Source organism: Telmatherina bonti (genome assembly GCF_933228915.1).
Source record: "Telmatherina bonti genome assembly, chromosome: 6".
Taxonomy (NCBI): domain Eukaryota; kingdom Metazoa; phylum Chordata; class Actinopteri; order Atheriniformes; family Telmatherinidae; genus Telmatherina; species Telmatherina bonti.
In genome coordinates this window covers 27,417,491-27,437,063 of record NC_136624.1, presented here as the reverse complement: position 1 = coordinate 27,437,063, position 19,573 = coordinate 27,417,491, and the positions used below count along the sequence as shown (strand labels likewise).

Genomic DNA, 19,573 nt, shown 5'->3' with positions numbered 1-19,573 from the left:
GTTGTTTTGTCCTTTGCACAAATGCTCATTTGCAATATTGTGTTCCCACATATGCAATTATTGTGGATAGAAATGAGCTCCCTTGAAGTAGGTTTATGTGTGTGTGTTTGTGTGTGCACATATGTATGAAGGGCAAGGTGAGGCCAAATATTTTAAACAGTGTTCAGACAAATAAAGTTTAGTGTTTCATTTACCGTTTGCCAAATTGTTTCCCAAACGAATGTTGTATTTGATGCGTAATGACTGTTCTCGCTAGATTAGCAACAAATGGACCTGCAAGTTCAAGCTTGAAGTAAGTTTGGAAATGAACTGCTAAGTAAAATGTAATGAGGATGGTAAAGTTATTCAAACAGTTGTGTGAATCCCTGGATAGCTGCCAGTATAAGTACAACAAAATACTATCAAATAAGAACCAAGGTGTCATTCAGAGATTCAACGAAATGTGAGCATAAAATGAATGTGAACTCACTGACAATGTTTAAATACAGACACATAGCTGCTTCTTAAAATTCTGATAAATCTTATATACTGACAGATGCCTGACTGAGATCAAACACAGGCTTGCATCACAATATGTTGTAACATGTTGGTCTGTCAACTGTGTACAGCTTGTAATCAGCTTTTCTGCTGGCATACATTCATTCACACAAGGCTTTTTTTTTATTTGTCAGAGACATAAAAAGTCACAAAGGTAATTATTATTCATCATTAAGAAAAGATTATTACTAACTGAACTAATAATATTACATTTTAAACAAGATGGGAACATTTTTATTACAAGAGTATGATTGTAAGTAAACTGAAGTACTTGACTTCAGTATTTTCATTTATTAACATTTCATTTAGATGAACTTATCTAAAGCGGTTTCAGATGGGACTTCGGTTTTATTAAGACCACCAAGACTTTTTATAGGTGCAAAAGGAACATTTCAAAACAGAATATTGTAGATTTAGCGAGCTCAAAAATAGCGATGAAGCTGAAACATTTTTAAATCAATTTAGGGAAAAAAAATCAAACTGTTTTTACAAAAAAAATCCACATTTTCTCAACTTCTGTCTGTGAAGTTGTTGTAGGTGTTCAGTAGTTGAAGCTCACTCACTGCAGGTCAGCTGGCAGAGTTTACAGATGGATCACTGCGCAGCCCACACACACACAAACACACACACTTATAGTGGTAGCTCTGTGCCTGGACCATCCCACACTTTTAACAGTGTCTTTCCCACAGAGCCGGCTGTTCGGAGGAATATGGGCAAATCCGAAAGTCAAATGGATATCATGGAAAAATCAAGTAAACCCGGAAAGCGTCGTTGGACTGTTGCAGAAATTGGGCTGTCCGTTCTGCTGCTATTGGTTAGCTGTGCTTTGGCTGGTCTTGTTGTCCTGTACACATCAGCTGTGAAAGGTAAGAGCTCTGTCAAGATCATGTGAAAAAAAATCTAGATTATTGTGACAGCTGTAATGACAAGTGTCTCCCTGTTCTCCTTGTTTATTTCTGAACAGGAAAGGATCATGACCCTTTGTTTAGTACTGATGCATGTGTTTTAGCAGATCACCAAAGTAAGCTCAATGAGGGGTTAACCTGACAATGACACAAGGATATTATTCAACTAAATATCACTTCCAGCATCTATATTTTAAGCAGGAAGATGAAATGGGCTTCTATTGGGAGATTTTCTCCAAGGAAACCTCTTTTATTTATGTTTTGCTGACTTGCTGCATTGCAAGTTAGAATTCTGCAATAAACTCTAATCCAAAAAGATAGTTGTACTTATATTTTGAACTCAGAATAAAGTAATCCATGCTTTATCTAATCTTTCTTTTAACTATTTTTTTTCTATTTAAATCAGAACAATCGAGCAGAGCAAGTGTGTCCAGGAGCTCAACAGGTGAAGGTGAGTTTGATCTTTTGAACTGAACACAGAATAATACACTGTGGTGTTAGTGGGTTGGTATGTGTCATATTCGAGCCCGCACCTCTGAAAGACACAGTAATGCAGTAATTCTCTTTCCTGCCTGATCAGCACTACCACACAAAAGTGAAACACCACAGTCACTGCTGACATAGACATTGCCTCTCTCACATGCCGACTGCAGATCTAAGCTACTTAGAATTAGCTATGTTACACAACAGCGTCTTCTCTCTCTGCTGGGATTTAAATGATCAAAGAGTGCATAAAGTCTTTTGTAACTATTGACACTAATTGTTCCAGGCCAGATGTTTCGCTCCAGCCTCAACAATGTGTGCACAACTGCGGACTGTGTTACTGCAGGTGAGAAGAGCTGCTTTCTCTTTGCCCTCCCTGCTATTTTATTATACAAACAAAGTCAGCCACGTCCTTTGCAAAACCCACATGCTGAGCCAGATGTGAATCTTTACCACTCTGTATTTTCATCCGTCTTCTTTGCTTTTCTTTATGACGTGTCATAGCTGCTCGACTCCTGCAGAACATGGATCAGTCTGTGAAGCCTTGTGACAATTTCTACCAGTATGCCTGCGGGGGTTGGCTGGAGCGGCATGTGATCCCAGAGACAAGCTCCCGCCACAGTGTCTTTGATATCCTGAGGGACAAGCTGGAGATTGTCCTCAAAGGTCAGTTGGGCTTGACCTTTAGTGCTCAGTGGGCTGCAATTTTTTGGCTTCATTCACACAGGAAATGTTTGCATGTTTTGTTGTTGCAGGTGTTCTTGAGACAGTGAATGAACAGGATAGAGATGCCATCAAGAAAGCCAAAATCCTTTACACATCCTGCATGAATGAAAGTAAGGATGTCTTTATCGAACGTCTACATGAGGATTTTTACTACAAATATAGAAAAATGTTTACTATAACACATGTTATGCTGGGGTGTTAGCAGAATTCACACTTTGAATCTACAATAGTTAAGGATTTTTTGCTGCCATGATTGTACCAGTCAAATTAAAGACGTAAACCTGTGGATATAATTTTCACTTTTTCCACTTATTTGTCATGTTTTATTTATGATTAAATAGCTATGCCAAGCAATAGTTTCTAACAATACCATATTTTAAGTAACCTATATTCTTTTTCTAAAAGGGGTTTAGAAAAATTATTACAATTTTTGATGTGTAGTGACTTCCCACCTTTAATCAGTATCTGAATAAATATTAAAAATACAGATAAAAACAACCACAAACTGGTCACATTCCTAATTAGTGCATTAAAAGTCAGTTGCATTATTGCTTGCAAGATAGAAACAAAAAAAAAACATGACTACAAGCAGTGATACATTTGTGGAGTAAACTTTGAAATCTAAAATTTGGAAGATGAAAATTTGTATTTCTTTTCTTTTCTATCAAAGAATAATGGACAAAGGTCTGAATGTTTGTAATGTCTACAGAGCTTAGAGAACGAAAGTAAGTAAAATGGTCCCACAAAAGGTCTTAGTGGTTACCTGATGAGATGTTACAGTGAAAACTTGGATACGAACATAGCTAACACAAGCACAACACAAATGCACAGATTCTTTGCTTCCAAAATGTGGAAAAGTCACAGGTGAAGCGCTTACAGTGTGCTTGAGAGAGTCACGGTACATATGTTAGAGTAGGGCTAAGATACCAATTACACAGTATTTTACGGAAAAATATGCACATGTGAAAATTATGCACATCTAAGGGAACAATCAGGACAATTAAGAACCATCAAATACAAAGGTTCCAGAAGTTTCTCAGTTTTATTATTTAATGTGGTTATGAAGCTTAATGAAACCCCCCTTTTTTTTAATCATTATTTACAATAAAAAATAAATATCTTGGTAACTGGTTTTGGTCACATCAAATCAAACTGAATTATTCTGTACAGAAATTAATCTTCCTTGAATTGCATTATTGCCACTTTCTTTGAGGGACAAATATCCATCCATCTCTACTGCTTAATCCAAGGCAGGGTCATGGGAAAGCTGGAGTCTATACCTGCAATTCACAGGTGAAAGGCAGGATACACCCTGGACACGTCGCAGGGCCAACACAGAAAGACAAACAAATACTCCCCCTTGCTGCTATGGAGAATTTAACATGCATGTCTTTGGACTGTGGGAGGAAGACAGATTACCTGAAGACAAGCCACATATACACAGGGAGAACATGCAAACTCCCCAATGAAACTGGGGCCAGGGAAAAAAAATAAATAAATAAATAAAATGGGACCATAGATAAGCAGTTTCTCATCTGATTGTTGTTGTGTTATAGGTCTCATAGAGCAGCGTGACTCGCAGCCCCTCCTCAAGCTCATCGACAGTATTGGCGATTGGCCTGTGGCATCAGAGGACTGGAACACCACAAAAGGCATAAATACCTCTCTTACCACACTCTAATGTTTTAACTGGATTATGTGCACATTGCAATGCATCGATAAACATGTGTGTTTGCACCAAGTGCAGCTATTTTTGCTTCTATTGAATTGCTGAGTAGAAGCTTTGTTGGTGGGATCAAGAGGCCCGTCAAGTCTTTTCAGCTGAGCAGTCAGGTGTGGAGTTTGGGAGGGTGATGTGTGGGTAGAGGAGCAAGTCCTCAATCAGGACTCTGAAGGATGCTTTAAATAGTCTACGCTGCTCTTCCCCATGCTTCTGGCTCTTGCCACTTTAATTAAATGTAATCATGGCTCAAACAGAATTAACCACGCATAGCTGCATCTGCACACACAGATTTTCACAGCAGCAGAGGCAGGGATGCACCAAGATCTTTGCAGCAGGGAATGACTCGTTCTATACAGCTAACACATGCTTTTAAACTGTGTGTTTATTTGTCTCTTTGTTTCAGAGGAAGCCTGGAGTCTAGAGGACATACTGGCAATACTTACTGCTCATTACCACAAGAAAGTTATTCTGGACATGTATGTGTGGACAGATGACCGGGACTCTCAGCGCCACATCATTTATGTGAGAAAACAGTTTGCTCTAGCACAAAAGATGTATAAAAGCAATTGTGCACTTTATGTAGACAAGGTCTGTATTAATATTTACTGTAAATATAAACAGTAAATTCAATGAAAAGGTTTACTTGATCACTAAAACTTAAAACTTTGAGAGTCAAGCAAGAGAAATTTATTTATAGCACATTTCATACATGTAAACCCACGTAGGAAATAAAAACAATAAAACAAAACAAGAGAGTGCATACAGTGAGTGAAATGTGATTTATTAAGACAACAATGGAAAGTACATCATCACCATCATTATCATTGTCATCATCACCACCATCACCACTGTTCGTATAAGTATGTATATTGATGTCTGTTGTCAAAAATTTACAAAAAATCCCTTCTGACTTTTTATTTCATCAAATTGATTTATTTTATATTTACTTGTAGTCACTCTTATTTATGCATTTATTTTGCATTAATTTATCTCAATATTTTTATCGATAATAATTCATTTAAAATTCCTTGTATTTTCTTTCATTTCAGTCTTTTCTTTTTGTTATATTTTCCAGATTATTTTTTTCCTGTTGAATTTTGTATATAATTGTCAATAATTCAGCTGTTAAGGTGATATATTCAAGGGAGGGAGACCTCCCTCTCTAACATAAAAGTCATAATCAAAATCCTTTTTTCATTGTATGACAGAATTGAAAGCAAAGTCCTTAAAGTGCATAAATAATAATTAAACTAAAATTCAATTAAATAAATAAAATCTTATACGTAAAACATTTCATTCATAAAACTATTCAATGAAACCATTTAAAAACTAGAGTTTAGTTCATAGCTGGCAAAAGTGGTGCCAAATGAAAAGGCTTTAAGGCCTGACTTGAAAGAACGAACATTTGAAGGAGACTTCTGGCTTTCAGGAAGTTTCAGGAAGGAGTATAAAAACTAAAAGCATATTCTCCTTGTTAAGTTTTTAACCCTGTTTTTGGTCTTTGTGAGAACAAAAGTAGCAGAATTCTGTATTAGTTGCTGCTGTATTAAAAGCTCCATTACATTGTTCAATTGTGTGGAGCCACTTGTTGCCTGATTCAAGATATACAATATATCATGGTTCAGTTCGTAAAAGGCAAACATGATTAGATGCACTACAGAACTTTTGCAGATTGTGTGAGTGATGTGACATGACGTGCCCCCTATCAATGGTTGATTTGACATCCATCTTGAATCCTACCTGTACTGTGAACTCGTTCTACCCAGTAAAATAAACCCTTATCTTTACTCTTCCCATATCACTTGCTTTGTTCCTATTTTTCTTTCTTTTCCTCTCTTCCTCTGATTATATCTTCTTGTATTTCTTTGCTAAATCTGTCACGGAGGGCATTCAAAACTGCTGCTGTGTTTGTATCTGCTTGCTTGCACATGATGCAGTGCGTCAAGTATAACTCAGCTGAAAGGCCAAGAAGAAAAAGTTGTATTATGTGGTTTTCAGCCTCAAGACGCTGCTGAGCTGCCAAATAGCACATAACAGTTAACATTTAGATCAGAGTCCAAAATGCCACCTATATCTTTTACTTGATCTGATGTTTTTTATATTACTGACAAAATGGGTCCCAAAATGGAGCCTTGGGGAACTCCACATTGTCTCTATTTAAGTCATTTAAAAAAAAAAAAAAAGAATTCAACATGTGTGAAGTTTGAAGATTTGAATGAAAACATCATTGAAACTGTAAATGGGTCAACAACAGCCACCCATAAATAAGACAAAATAAATCATTTAAGCTGAATGAGATGATTGAGAAGTTCCACCATGTCAGCAACAGGATACCTTTTTTAACAACGTATATCCTGGCTGAGAATATTTACCGCCAAGCATTGGCCCTTGGCAAGAAAATGCTTATTGAAGGATTTATGGTCCAAAATAAATTATTGTTAGTTTGTCAAAAAACAATACTGACAAATCTCCTAGGATGTGTAAACCTCTCATGACTTCTCCATAAGTTTTTGGTTTATGATGCATGTGTGCAGCAAAGGATGCAAATAATTAAGGCACATTTTAACCTTTAATGTATCACTTTGTATGGTTTCAAGGGGCATGCGGGCAAAGTTTAGAAGTGAAGTACAATGGCATGCAAAAACATATGAGTAGTAACAACATGGGGCATGACCTGATGCTTTCATAGACTAATACTTGAGCCCTGTCAGTGTGTCTTTTACTGATGTCTTTTCACTGTTTTCAAGCCCATCAGTCACTCCATCTTAGGTCCAGTTCAGGTCATTCTTAAATAAATCAACAGAAGGAGTCTTGTGAAATATTTGGTCTTCAAGAAATCTGCTGACCATCCCTGTATGCTATTAGTGAGGCTGTTGGCCTTTTTCTGAATCTGTCAGACCTGAATGAGAGACATTAGTCCTTATTTCAGTTCAGCTCTCTGATTTTCATACTGGTACAGGCATTACATGAGAGTTACTGGTATTCCAACATGATTTACTGCTGTTCTTATTCTATTGGTTAGATTGATCAGCCAGGACTTGGAATGCCGTCCCGCGATTATTACTTCAACGATGGAAACTACAAAAAGGTAAAATTTTGACCCACCTTTCACCATAATAACACAAAAACATTTTTTCAGCATTTCTCCTTTGTGAGATAAAATCACGTTGACGGTAGTTTGTTATGTTTATTTACAACATCTATGTCAAGTATTATGATAGTGTTCAAAGAATTAACACTGATTAACTTTCAAATAAAATCTGCATCTGACTTGGTTTGATGGTACACTGGCATTTAAAATGTAAATTTCTGGAGCTCTTGTTGACCTGAGAAATTGAACCTCACATGTTTGAGTATCTCATGAAAACTGTATTTCACATCAAAAGACAGCAAATGGTTATCAACAAACTGGTTGTTTTGAGCATGCCATATGGCTGATTTATCAAAGAATGCAGGATGCCATTAATCAGAGGAAGTGAGGAAAAGGAAAAAGGAAAGGGATAGAGCAAGAGACAAGAGTCAGAGAGAGCTCAGAGAAGATACAGGGTGCAAGACCGATGGCAAATTACCCTTCATCAAGGAGCACCATTGTGTGAACATTTTTCCAAAGTTCAGTAGTGGTGCTTTAAAATTACACAGTGATACCTGAAAAAATTGTGTCTGAAGAACCTTGAATAAAACAGTTTGTTTTTCATTTCATTGTGAGAAAAAAAAACTTAACTGGTATGACTGCACCACAGGTTCGAGAGGCCTACCTTCATTTCATGGTTTCTATTGCAAAAATTACCAGAGAGGACAGAAACTTGACTCAGGATGACGACCGAGTGTGGGAGGAAATGATGGAAGTGCTGGAGCTGGAGACAGACATCGCTAATGTGAGTGTCAGCCACAACAGGAAATAAAATTATTGGATGGGGGGCTTAAAATTGATAATGACAAGATGAAAAATGAGCACCTTCTCAGCTTCCAGTGAGGGAACCAGACATCTTGCGTGACTCTTGAGATTAGTCAAGCTGTCAACAATCTTTTTTTTCATATCTCTTAAGACATGATAAATGAGATTTTGCTAATGAAAAATGTTACAGTTTGAACGAAATAAACTCAGTATTACTTTATAAAGAGTTTTTTTTCCTTTCCTGTTGCTGAGTAGGCAACATCTCCTGCAGAAGAACGACAAGATGTCACTGTCCTTTACAACAAGATGACCATTAATGAACTGCAGAGCACATTCAGCCTGAATGTAAGTGATTTCATTTCAACTGTGTCTTGTAGAAAAAAGCTTGATTTATAATCTACAACATGAAGCCCACACAGCAATAAAGATTTATCATGGTTTCACATCCAAAATGAAAACGGCAATGTCAGGGGCAAAAATGGTGAATTTCTGATAAACGTTTGTACACTCATTTGAGATGAGCATTGACACACACTTTTTTTGTAACATATTTCCCCTCTTCCAAAGAAAACTTGTTGCATGTTAGGGGAACGAGAAACAGCTTTCCAAAAGGTTTTCTGGCCTGGTGGATTTCAAATGAGACGCCATGTCAGCGGTTTGCCAGACTGAACTGGCAAACAATGAACTTGGTTTTCTGACTGGCATCTTATCACACACGGTTATTTTCTGGGAAATATGAGGAATGGTACATAATACCAGAAATAAATCTTCCTCCATTTTCCCATTGTGGATGTCCACCACAGATGTCTTTTTGTATGGCTTTTTTTTTTTTTTTTCTTTTTAAAACTTGAAAGATAGACAGATTTAAAAAGCATATCTTTTTGTAAATGTGTCCTTGTTAAGATGGAGAGTAACTCAGTCAGGAATGCTGAAGCATCAGAACATAAACACTACAAGTTTCTTACAAAGGAATAGAACATAAATGCATTGATGTATATGAAAAAAAAATAAATAAATAAACAAAAAAAACATACAGTCCTCCTGCTCAACACAAGGAGAAACAGCAGCAAAATGGTTCATTATAACTTTGGTCATAATCCTAAAATTAGTTTTAATAAAATTGTTAGTTTTAAGTGTTATTAGGTATGTGTATAAAGCTGAATCAAAGAAAAATCTTTCTTCTGACAAGAGTGCCTTATTTCAGGGCAAACATGAGCAAATGTCTTCTACTAGGCATTAAACAGAAAACAGAGTAGATGTACATGCACTGGAATCAGCAGGCTTGACGAATTTTAAAAATCAATCAAAAAAAAGCTGAATCATACAATTTAAGACAAATAAATAAAAACAATAAGCTCAATATGGGATATCTCCATGAGCAGAACATGTATCTATGAATAAATAACTTTAGGAAAAAAAGTAATTTCTTATCAAGAACAGGGTGTTTTTACTTTCAAATTCAAAATATATCATACTGTAGTGACATTTTTCAACTTCTCTGTTCACATTTTGACTATTTCAATTTCCGGTATCCTTCTAGATTACAGTGATATCGCCCCCATGCTTTGCCTACATAACTATCATACTGTAATCATGTAGGGTTGTATACAAATAATATAAGAATTAATCCGGTAGTCTCTCTGTCATTTAAAAACCTGAAGAAGGCAGACACAAACACAGGATAGATGTATATTATAAAGAGCTTTTACTGAAAATCACTAGTCTAGCAGAGAGCCCGAAATACATGGCGATAAGGTGAAAGCCTGGCAAGGAAATGACAACACTACACCAGGAAGCTGACCAAACACAGCGATTAAATAAAGGGACACACAGGTGCAGCACACTAGCATCACTAGCAATGTCCATTTGACCAGAGGCAGCCGAGCCAAAGCCAAGCCAACACTGTGCCAGTGTTTCTCAATCCAGATCCACAGGACCACCTTCCCTGAATGTTTTAGACATGTTCCCGTGAATCAGATTATTGAACTTCTTCATCAAGTTCCATGCAACCTGTTAACAAGCTCTTTATTTAATTCAGGTGTGTTAAAGTAGGGTTACCTATAAAACATGCAAGACAGCGGGTTCTGAGGACCCAGAAAGACAAACACTGCATTGATCGCAGCAGAAGAGGAGGAGCAGACATGACACAATGGTTGTGTTTCATTCGCTTTAAAACCTCAACAGTTTTTTGTTTGGCTACACTCTACTTTCTTTAAATCTGACAAATAACAATATCCCTTCAAGCATATTTACAAATACATTCTAATATTTCAAAACCTGTAACACGAATGTTACATAAAACCACCTGTATTGTTATAGGTTTTTTTTTATCCCCTAAACTTAAACAAATAATTAGAATCAAATAGGTTGGCATGCTAATGAAATGTTAAAACTAAAGTATCCCGATCCTCTGTCATCGCCTCCGGGAGGGAGCCAATCATCAAAGACATAAACTTTTATGAAGCTTCGAAACAATGTGTATAAACAGGGAACTTCAATCATCTTTTTGGTTTCTGATCCTTGCCAGTTGTTAACAGCTCCATTAAAAAGTGGTTGTTGTTTTTTTTTCAATTTTACATATGATTATTTGTTTTATAATTTTAAATAAGTGATTATAAATTAACTCATCTTCCTGCTGCGAGTTAGCAGACAATAGCTGATGGTTTTAGAATGGACCTTAAGGAACGAACCATTTCCTGGGAACATGTTTATGTCAAACTGTAAACCCCGCTTAAAAAAATACAATCATTTACTGATAAAAGGAAAGTAAATGCATCAGAAATATCATGTCTTTCCTTTTATTGCCAAGGGTTTCAACTGGACACGATTTATTCAAGGTGTCCTGTCGAGTGTGTCCATTGATGTCCAGCTGGAGGAGGAGGTAGTGGTGTACAGCTCACCCTATCTGGAGAAGATGAACGATGTCCTCACCAGACACAGTATCCGGTGAGTTTAAAGAAAGGTCTGGAAAGACGCAAAGTTTGAGAACAATTAAACAGCACTGTTTTATTTTTGCAGAACTGTGCAGAACTACCTCACCTGGCAGCTCATTACAGACAGAGTTAACAGTTTGAGTCGACGCTTTAAAGATGCCAGAGCTCGTTACAGAAAGGTGCAATGAGCAGGACTTACTGGTACAACACGTCAAAAGTTACATCATCAAGCATAAAATAATTCTGTGTGTGCTTGTGTCTGGCTAGACTCTGTATGGGACCACTGTGGAGGATGCCTGGTGGCGAGAATGTGTCCGTTATGTTCAGAACAGCATGGAAAATGCAGTTGGAGCTTTGTATGTGCGTGAAACATTTGCAGGAGAAAGTAAACAAATGGTGAGTCTTCCTGACTTTTAAACAGCCTTAAAAGAAACAATATCAATTAAGATGTTGAAATAATGAAATGGTGAGGTCATCTTAATAATACACAAATGATCATATCATTTAGTAGCGGTTGATAAAATTGTAACTATATTGAATGCTGGTTATTTTTGTATAAGTTTTAAAGTTTCTTTTAAAATTAAAATTCCAATAAGAAATACAATAAGAAAAGCAATTACTTCTAATCAATATTGTAATAACATTTTATACATTTAATATGTGGACTCAATATCTATATAAACTTGACCCAAAAAGTAAGGAAAAATGTGGCTTTTTCTTTTTTTATTTTGTGGCAATGCTTCTTGGCAACAACACCTAAATTGCCTGAGCGTTGTGTTCAGCTGTTTCATGTGCACAAGTGTTGCTAATCAGGCAACAATCAGGCATGTGATTGCTCCCACCTGGGCTGCCAAACGCTCCAAACAGAAGTCAACAGCAGAATAAATATGGATACGTTTTGCCACATCGTCGTCTCTGCTGCTCGTCCCTCAAATGCATTTTCCTAACAACCATGTTTCCATTTAAAAGAAAAATAAACAGCATTGTTACAACAAAGAAATAATCCACTACATACTAATTAAATGTTTTGTTGTGTTAAATTTATTTTACAGTAATTGCTTTTATGCTGTAGTCATAGAAAATACCAGCCCCTTGTCAAATTATGCAATAAAAACTACTGTTGTTGTAAAACAGATTACTATTTTTGCGTCTTTGACCCCCTAAAATATAAACTTGCGTAGCATGTTCGGTGATATTTATTTTTTTTCATGCAGATTCTAAACGCATAATGTAAATTTTGGGCATTGTCAAATTTGTTAAAAATGTCACCATTTATGTTATTGTTCTGCACTGCTCATTTTGTGAGGCAACAACAAAGCACAGCATAAATTAATATTACTTTACAAACTACACCTGACATTTACTATCAATCTTCTCTAGTTTTACTACATACACTATGAGACTGATACAACATTTCATGTTTAGACATTTTAAATGTTGTGTTCACAGGTTGGTGATCTCATTGGCAAGATTCAGAAAGCTTATGTGGAAACACTAGAGGAGTTAAACTGGATGGATGTTCCCTCAAAGGAGAAGGCAAAAGAAAAGGTAAAGAATAAAGAAGAAATCAGAGCAGAATTCCAGGAAATTCTGGGCATTATCACACTGATTCTTCTGCATCTGTTTAGGCTATGGCTATTAAGGAGCATATTGGTTATCCGGATCACATTCTACAAGCAAGCAACAAGAAGCTAGATCAGGAGTATGCTCATGTAAGTACAAACTGTGCATGTTTCCAGCCTTCATTATACACATCCGGAATATATATTTATCATAGTTTTTTTCTTTGTAGCTTAATTTCAGTGAGGAGCACTACTTTGAGAATGTACTTGAGAATCTTAAGTCTGAAGCACAAAAGAGTCTGAATAAGCTGAGAGAGCCTGTCGATCCTGATTTGTAAGTAACAGACACGTAAAAATTGACTAATTTAGCTTTTTTTTATTTGCTGTATCTGTCACAGTAGTCTTGGCCAAAAGGCATGACTCATAATGTCATGCGGGGTGACAATAAAAACTTTCCTTTTAAAAAAGTTGCTTACCCAACATCTCGTCCCCCCTCCATCTGCGAAAATACAAGCTAAGGCACTTGGCCAAAAAATAAATTGCATTGATTGTAACTCTTTTATGGTTTTATTATATTTTCAAACATACTTTTCATTGTTTTTCAAATTTAGCTGTGTGTGTGGATTACGAGCTTCACTTCTAATAGTACTGAAAACGCTGAGCAGTGATTGTACAAATCCTTTTTTAAAATCGCTCCCCAGGTGGATCATCGGTGCTGCTGTGGTGAATGCATTCTACTCGCCAAACAGAAACCAGATTGGTAAGCGCTTCAAAAGAGTCAGAAAGGCCACAGGTAGCCTCTGTGACAAATTAAAGTAGTTTCTATGGAAACATTTATGTCCCATTTAATTTCTGTTGAACACCAACCATCTGTTTTTGTCTTTCTAGTGTTTCCTGCAGGAATCCTGCAGCCGCCTTTCTTCAGTAAACATCAGCATCAGGCCCTCAACTTTGGCGGAATAGGGATGGTTATTGGACACGAGATCACTCATGGATTTGATGACAATGGTGAGACACTGCTGATTCATCACTGGTACTCGTGTATTGCATGTTTTGCTGTCATTTAATTGAAGCCATTTCTTTTGAACTTGCTATTCTTGGTTGCAGAATTTTTGGAAAACACTACTTTACTGGCTAATGTCTTCTTGCAGGACGTAATTTTGACAAGGATGGTAATATGCTAAACTGGTGGAGTAATTACTCTGCTGAGCACTTTAAAGAGCAGTCACAGTGCATGGTACAACAATATGGCAACTTCAGCTGGAAACTAGCGGGTGGACAAAATGTAAGAACCTGCTGGGGACCTCTATTTGGTTTTACTTCAATACCATGTGTTTTGTAACCACCAGAATGAGTGTTTTCATGCTGATGTGTGTTCATGTGTTTCTTTATTTGATTGCAGGTTAGTGGAATCAGTACTTTGGGGGAGAATATTGCAGACAATGGAGGAGTGCGGCAAGCATATAAGGTAGGATGCCGGCTGCACAAAAACCACACGTAACTATTTTGGCAGCGACGAGTAATTCAAAATGTTCATAATTATCTTTCTGTGCAATCTGTTTTTAAGTTTGAGGTGTGTGTTTACAGGCTTATCTAAAGTTGGTGGAAACGGAGGGGGAAGAACCTAGACTACCTGGTCTAGACATGGATCACAAACAACTCTTCTTTCTTAACTTTGCCCAAGTAAGTGATGAGGCAACATATTATTTCTGAATGTTGCAGTTTAGATGAGAATGAGCAATTTAACCATCTGCTAAAATGATCTTTGAACAAAATAATGTTGAACTATATGGAAGGGATAACAAAGAAAAAAGAGGAGAGCCAAAACACCCTGGTGTCAAAAAAAAGCCAGTGATGAATGAAATATGTAAAAATACATAAATCATACTGAAAGATATGTTGTAAAATGAAGAAATAATTTACTATCACACAACATGGAGCTGTTTTAACATTTCAGCTTGATCGCAATACATCAAACATGATCAGTACATGGATTTCATTGCTCAACAATAATTAAAATTTTAACAATCTGTTTAAAGTTTTGAAAATGGGTAACTACATACACCTTCTGTTTTTTATTTTGCTTTTCTAGGTGTGGTGTGGTGCTTATCGGCCTGAATATGCCAGCCAGTCCATCAAGACTGATTCACACAGTCCTTTGGAATACAGGTAAGATGCCATATTGTTGTCGGGTATTAACTTAAGTAACATCACTGACACATTTTTATAACCTATGATAATGTATAATTCAGTATTTGCTACACTTAAATTTATGTTCAGTTATTTTACTACATAGAGAAACAACATTTAAAAGAGTTAAATGTAAATCAACTCAGAAAAATGTGTAGCCAGGAGAGACTATATAGTTTGCAATAATGTCTCAAATCCAGACGACTGAAATAAATTTAAAAGGCAAAGTGCATCATATGTGGAAGAGCAGAATCAGCTCAAGCACACTGGTCAAACAAGGAGTTAAAACTGAAGCATAGATCCGTCCTTTTTTTTTTTTTTTTTTTTTTTTTTAAAGGTCTTGACTGATTAAAATGAGCTGAAGGTATCATGACAACATGAGGTTGTTTTATCAACCTCTGTTTTCCAGCAAGGTCGAGCAAAGCTGCTGACAAAAAGGTTTTTGTTTGTTTATTGTTTTGTTTTTAATAACTATATAACCATACCCCAGGTCTGCGTCCTGCCTGGATTCAGTATCATCTTTTGTTGATGTAATCCAATTCTCACAACCAGTACTGCACCAGAGCTGGCTCCCAAAAAGAGAACAGCTGCTAAAACACCAGTAATCGTGCTAACACTCATCCGCCATCAGCCCAGTTGATGTTGTTGCCAGGGAAGAAACTGAAATACAGTTTTCTTTGTATTTGAGGGATTTACGTTAGCCTTACATTTATATTGCACGATTTAACACATGTTGGGCCTGTGGGTTTTAGATATTTCTCTGCTGCAATACACCTGACTGAATTAAATGGTTATGTAACAATTTATTGTCAAGTTCTGCTCCAGCCTATTGATGACAGGTGTGTCACAGCAGTGGCAAAAGCAGCCCGACTGAAAACACACCAACTTGCACTACAGTATAACTTAGTACTGCAGTCAGTTCAACCTGCTGAATCAAATGAGATTACAGGATTTACAAGTACACATAACGAACATTAGCTACGATAGCATTCTTTGCATACTTTAGCTTTTATTCTTCTTAAAATCTGTTTTTGTTGTTTTTTTTCCTCTCTTGTTCTTAGGGTACTTGGATCACTTCAGAATTTTGAAGCTTTTTCAGAAGCCTTTCAGTGCCAAAAAGGCAGTCCAATGAACCCCAAGATGAAGTGCCGTGTCTGGTAGAGCTTCTTGTACTTTTTGACATGGGCAACTCAAATCAAAAGAGAAAGCAACGCTTTAATCTCACTGAGACATCTTACTGAAAAAGTATTGATTTACTGTATTTAGCTCTAAATGCTGACACAGAAATTTGCATTTGCAGAACCATAAATGTATTGTAGAAGGATGCAAATGTGATAACTTCCTGGATTACATCTTAGCTTCAAAATCGCTGAAGCGTCTTCTTAGGTTTGAAGCATTGTGACAGTATGAGGAGGTCTCTTGTTCCTGTTTGCTGTGTCACACAACAGATGATGAGCTAATACATGAATAAAAAATACTATAAGTTTTAAGAGGGTAAAGCTTAAATGACTGGCTTTAAATGCTTTTTCCAGTCGTTAGCAAAATTGCTCTTTTTCTTTTTTTTTTTTTTAAACTCTCTTCCATAAGTCTTTCTGATTCATCTGCCAACACGTGGCAGAACTGTCACGGTTTATTCAGTCAGAACTAGACATTATGCTTCTTCAGAAGAAAAACTACAGAACAAATCAAAATCTTACTGGAGAGTATGAAATAAATGAAAGGGGTTTTTGCTAAACTGAGGCTACATTGAATTAGTCACACTCTGAGAGTTTAGTCACTGTTACATAAAAAGAAATTACCTAAAGACTTTAAGACTGTTAAATCTTTGCGGCTTTAAGCTTAAATTAACATTCACAGAGAGCTGCACATTTTTACATGTATATAGAGGTTAAATATTTACGCAGTAACAAAGCTACATAGTGCCATTCAATGATCATTTTTGTCTTAGTTTCTTAACATCCTCTGCTGATGATTGTCACTGCAGAAAACTATACATCTTTCAGGACAGTTTGCTGTAATGAAACCATATGGCAGGTTTTGAAAAGCATTGGTGGCCAGCTACCTTGTACAAATCCCAGCATTTGTTTTTGGCAGCGTGACAAGATATTGATAATAACTGGGTTGACTTTCAATCAGAGCTGTTCTGAAGCCTGTTCCCTTTCTTCTGTAGCTTCCACAGTTTTATATCATTTTGAGAAGTTACCATGTATTCAGACATACAAAAACTTCCAAAAACATGACCAATACATCATGACAAAAAATTATTTCTGTAATATGTGAATTTAAAGGAGTGTTTTGTAAAGTCACTTCTCTTTCCTTCCCCATATGTGAGGAAACTCCAGCACACACTAATTTAGCCTCAACGTGTAGCCAATTACATGCAAAGGAAAGAAAAAGAAAACCCCTTATTTAGCCCACACATGTCAAGGCAGCTGATGGAGAGCTTTGCCTTCTGATCTTGCAGTGATTAATGTCCAGTAAGATGAAAGGATGGGAGCAGTGAGCTAAAGTAAGGTGACCATTGTAGCCAATCCACAGTGCTGCCGGCAGATTCACAGAAGGAGTGTTGTCAGTAATGAGATGGCTGGGACCAGGACTGTTATTTTCTACCTTTTATTAACAGGTAATGGCAGGAGAATCAAAGCAGAGTGGACCTCATGAGAGAGGATGGAAACACTGGTTAAAGACAGCTTTCAAATAGAGGAGAAAGACAACACACAGCCGGTTTGAATGTTGATTGTCACATTTGGGATGCCTTGATAAACTGAACACGACTGTTGGGTCTCAAAAGAGGCTGTTCAAGTGAATGTGTATCTTGATACTTTACAGTCTGTCTCTGTCTTCATCATTTGGCAAATACTGTTCTGACGGGCAAAATGAGATGGGGCATGCCGATCAAGCCTCTTTACCTCATAACGGTATATAGTGTGCTGCCATCTTAAAGCAAATGTTTGACATTTTGGAAATACACTGCAGCTGCTACAGTGGTATTGTAGTTAATATTTTACCCTCGTAAGACGGTTTCTGTAACCCCTCAGATAGCTGAGGCTTTCTGTGGGAAGTTTGCATGTTTTCCTGATGCCTAAATTGGTTTTTCTGAGATTGCTCCAGTTTTTCCCCTCAATCAAAAGACACGCATGTTACAAGAAGGCAAATGTGACCTTTGGATGCTTTATTTAGCACTGACGCTTCACATGCAGATTCTTGGTAGCTGGCTTTTGGGATAAGCTTCAGTTTGCACACTGCCAACCCATGCTGTGGTTGCCTCACACCTTATTTCAGCATATTTGCTGTGAATATTAATCAAACTTTTTAAATGAGTGCACCTCAAGCAGGTTTAAAAGCTTGTCTTTAAACTATAATTGAGAAGTATAAAGTATAGCAGAAGAGGCATCTTACTGCTCCAAGCTTGCCTGTTTTATGTGCTAAGGATTTTACATTCCTCATGAAAATCGAGTGAAGAGGCGGCTTAAACTTTCTTTACTGATCTCTGCTGCTCCTCAACTCCTTTTGGGTCTTATTGTGGGCATTAGTTGGGTTTTTGAAAAGCTTGGTCAGTTGTTCCTCTTTGTTTTAAAGAAAACAGGAAACAACTCACGCAGGCACGGTATTTCACCATAACAGGTGTTAGTGTCAGCTGTGGCCTACTATGTCATTTCTTCCTTAATTAATCCTTGATTAATCTGTTTTGTTCAGAGAAAAAATTCAAAATGCATACAATATGACTTTTTGTTTGACCTTGCATCCACCATGCACTGCACCTTTTGTATCTGGATTATTAATGTGATATTTCAAAGTATGCATGACTGCTTTGTTATTTTTGATGTGGACCATGACTTACTTTTTTCTTTCTTTTTGCCAAACAGCTTGAACAAAGGACTGACCCAATGATTCTGCACAATGAACATAATCATCTGGTCAGTTCTCATGCTATCACATTAGCACGATAGCCCAATAAGCACTTGCATTATGGCCATAAACAGACAGGCAAGAATAAAGACTAAAATGTCACCACAAAAAATGACATCTAGCATGTAATCATATGCAAGCAGATGGAAACTGAAAAGAAGAAGAAAGAAAAAAAGATTAAAGCTTCCATCTGGCTGGCACACACTCAGAAGAGGCTGTAAAATTACCACCATTAAACTCAAAAAGTCTTTCCAATATCAGAAAAAGACAAGAGAGCATCACTCTTTTTAGTGAAAAGTAGCTTAGATAAAAGGGATGTTTTTTTTCCCCCCCATTTGTAGAAAAGGTCAATTCTGACCATCCATATGCAGTGTTTCCACTCAACTGTGGCAGACACGTGGATGGTGTGCAAATATTTTACGGTCTTATCAGTTCGATGTGACTCATAAGACTACAGCGTGTGAAGGAAGAATCATTACTCTTCTTCAGTGAGTCTGGTGTGATGTTTTAGGGAGTGGAGTGAAAGCTGAGGGTAAAGTTGAACCCATCTGGCCTTGTGAGAGTCCAGGTGTTTGGTTTAACAGATGTTCTTTAGATTCTCATGGTCAACATCAACCTCAGAGGTCAGCTCTGCTGCTTACAATCAACGTCTCTGCCCCTGGAGCCAGCTTGACAGCTATGGTCAGGAGTGGTGTGAGTAGGAGCAGAGG

General features: G+C 37.0%; 1 protein-coding gene across 1 annotated transcript; it reads left to right on the top strand.

Moving 5' to 3' along the window:
• Positions 1-1,246: 1,246 nt before the first annotated feature.
• Positions 1,247-16,115, top strand: mmel1 (membrane metallo-endopeptidase-like 1; the record flags this gene model as incomplete). The annotated part of the gene is made up of 23 exons (XM_079241619.1): positions 1,247-1,403; positions 1,849-1,893; positions 2,212-2,271; positions 2,430-2,591; positions 2,681-2,761; positions 4,208-4,303; positions 4,778-4,896; positions 7,397-7,462; positions 8,115-8,249; positions 8,525-8,614; positions 11,079-11,215; positions 11,288-11,381; positions 11,470-11,598; positions 12,652-12,750; positions 12,831-12,914; positions 12,995-13,098; positions 13,466-13,524; positions 13,653-13,772; positions 13,916-14,049; positions 14,167-14,232; positions 14,352-14,447; positions 14,857-14,933; positions 16,016-16,115. The coding sequence occupies 23 exons, from the start codon at positions 1,247-1,249 to the stop codon at positions 16,113-16,115; spliced, it is 2,310 nt and encodes a 769-aa protein (XP_079097745.1).
• Positions 16,116-19,573: the final 3,458 nt, after the last annotated feature.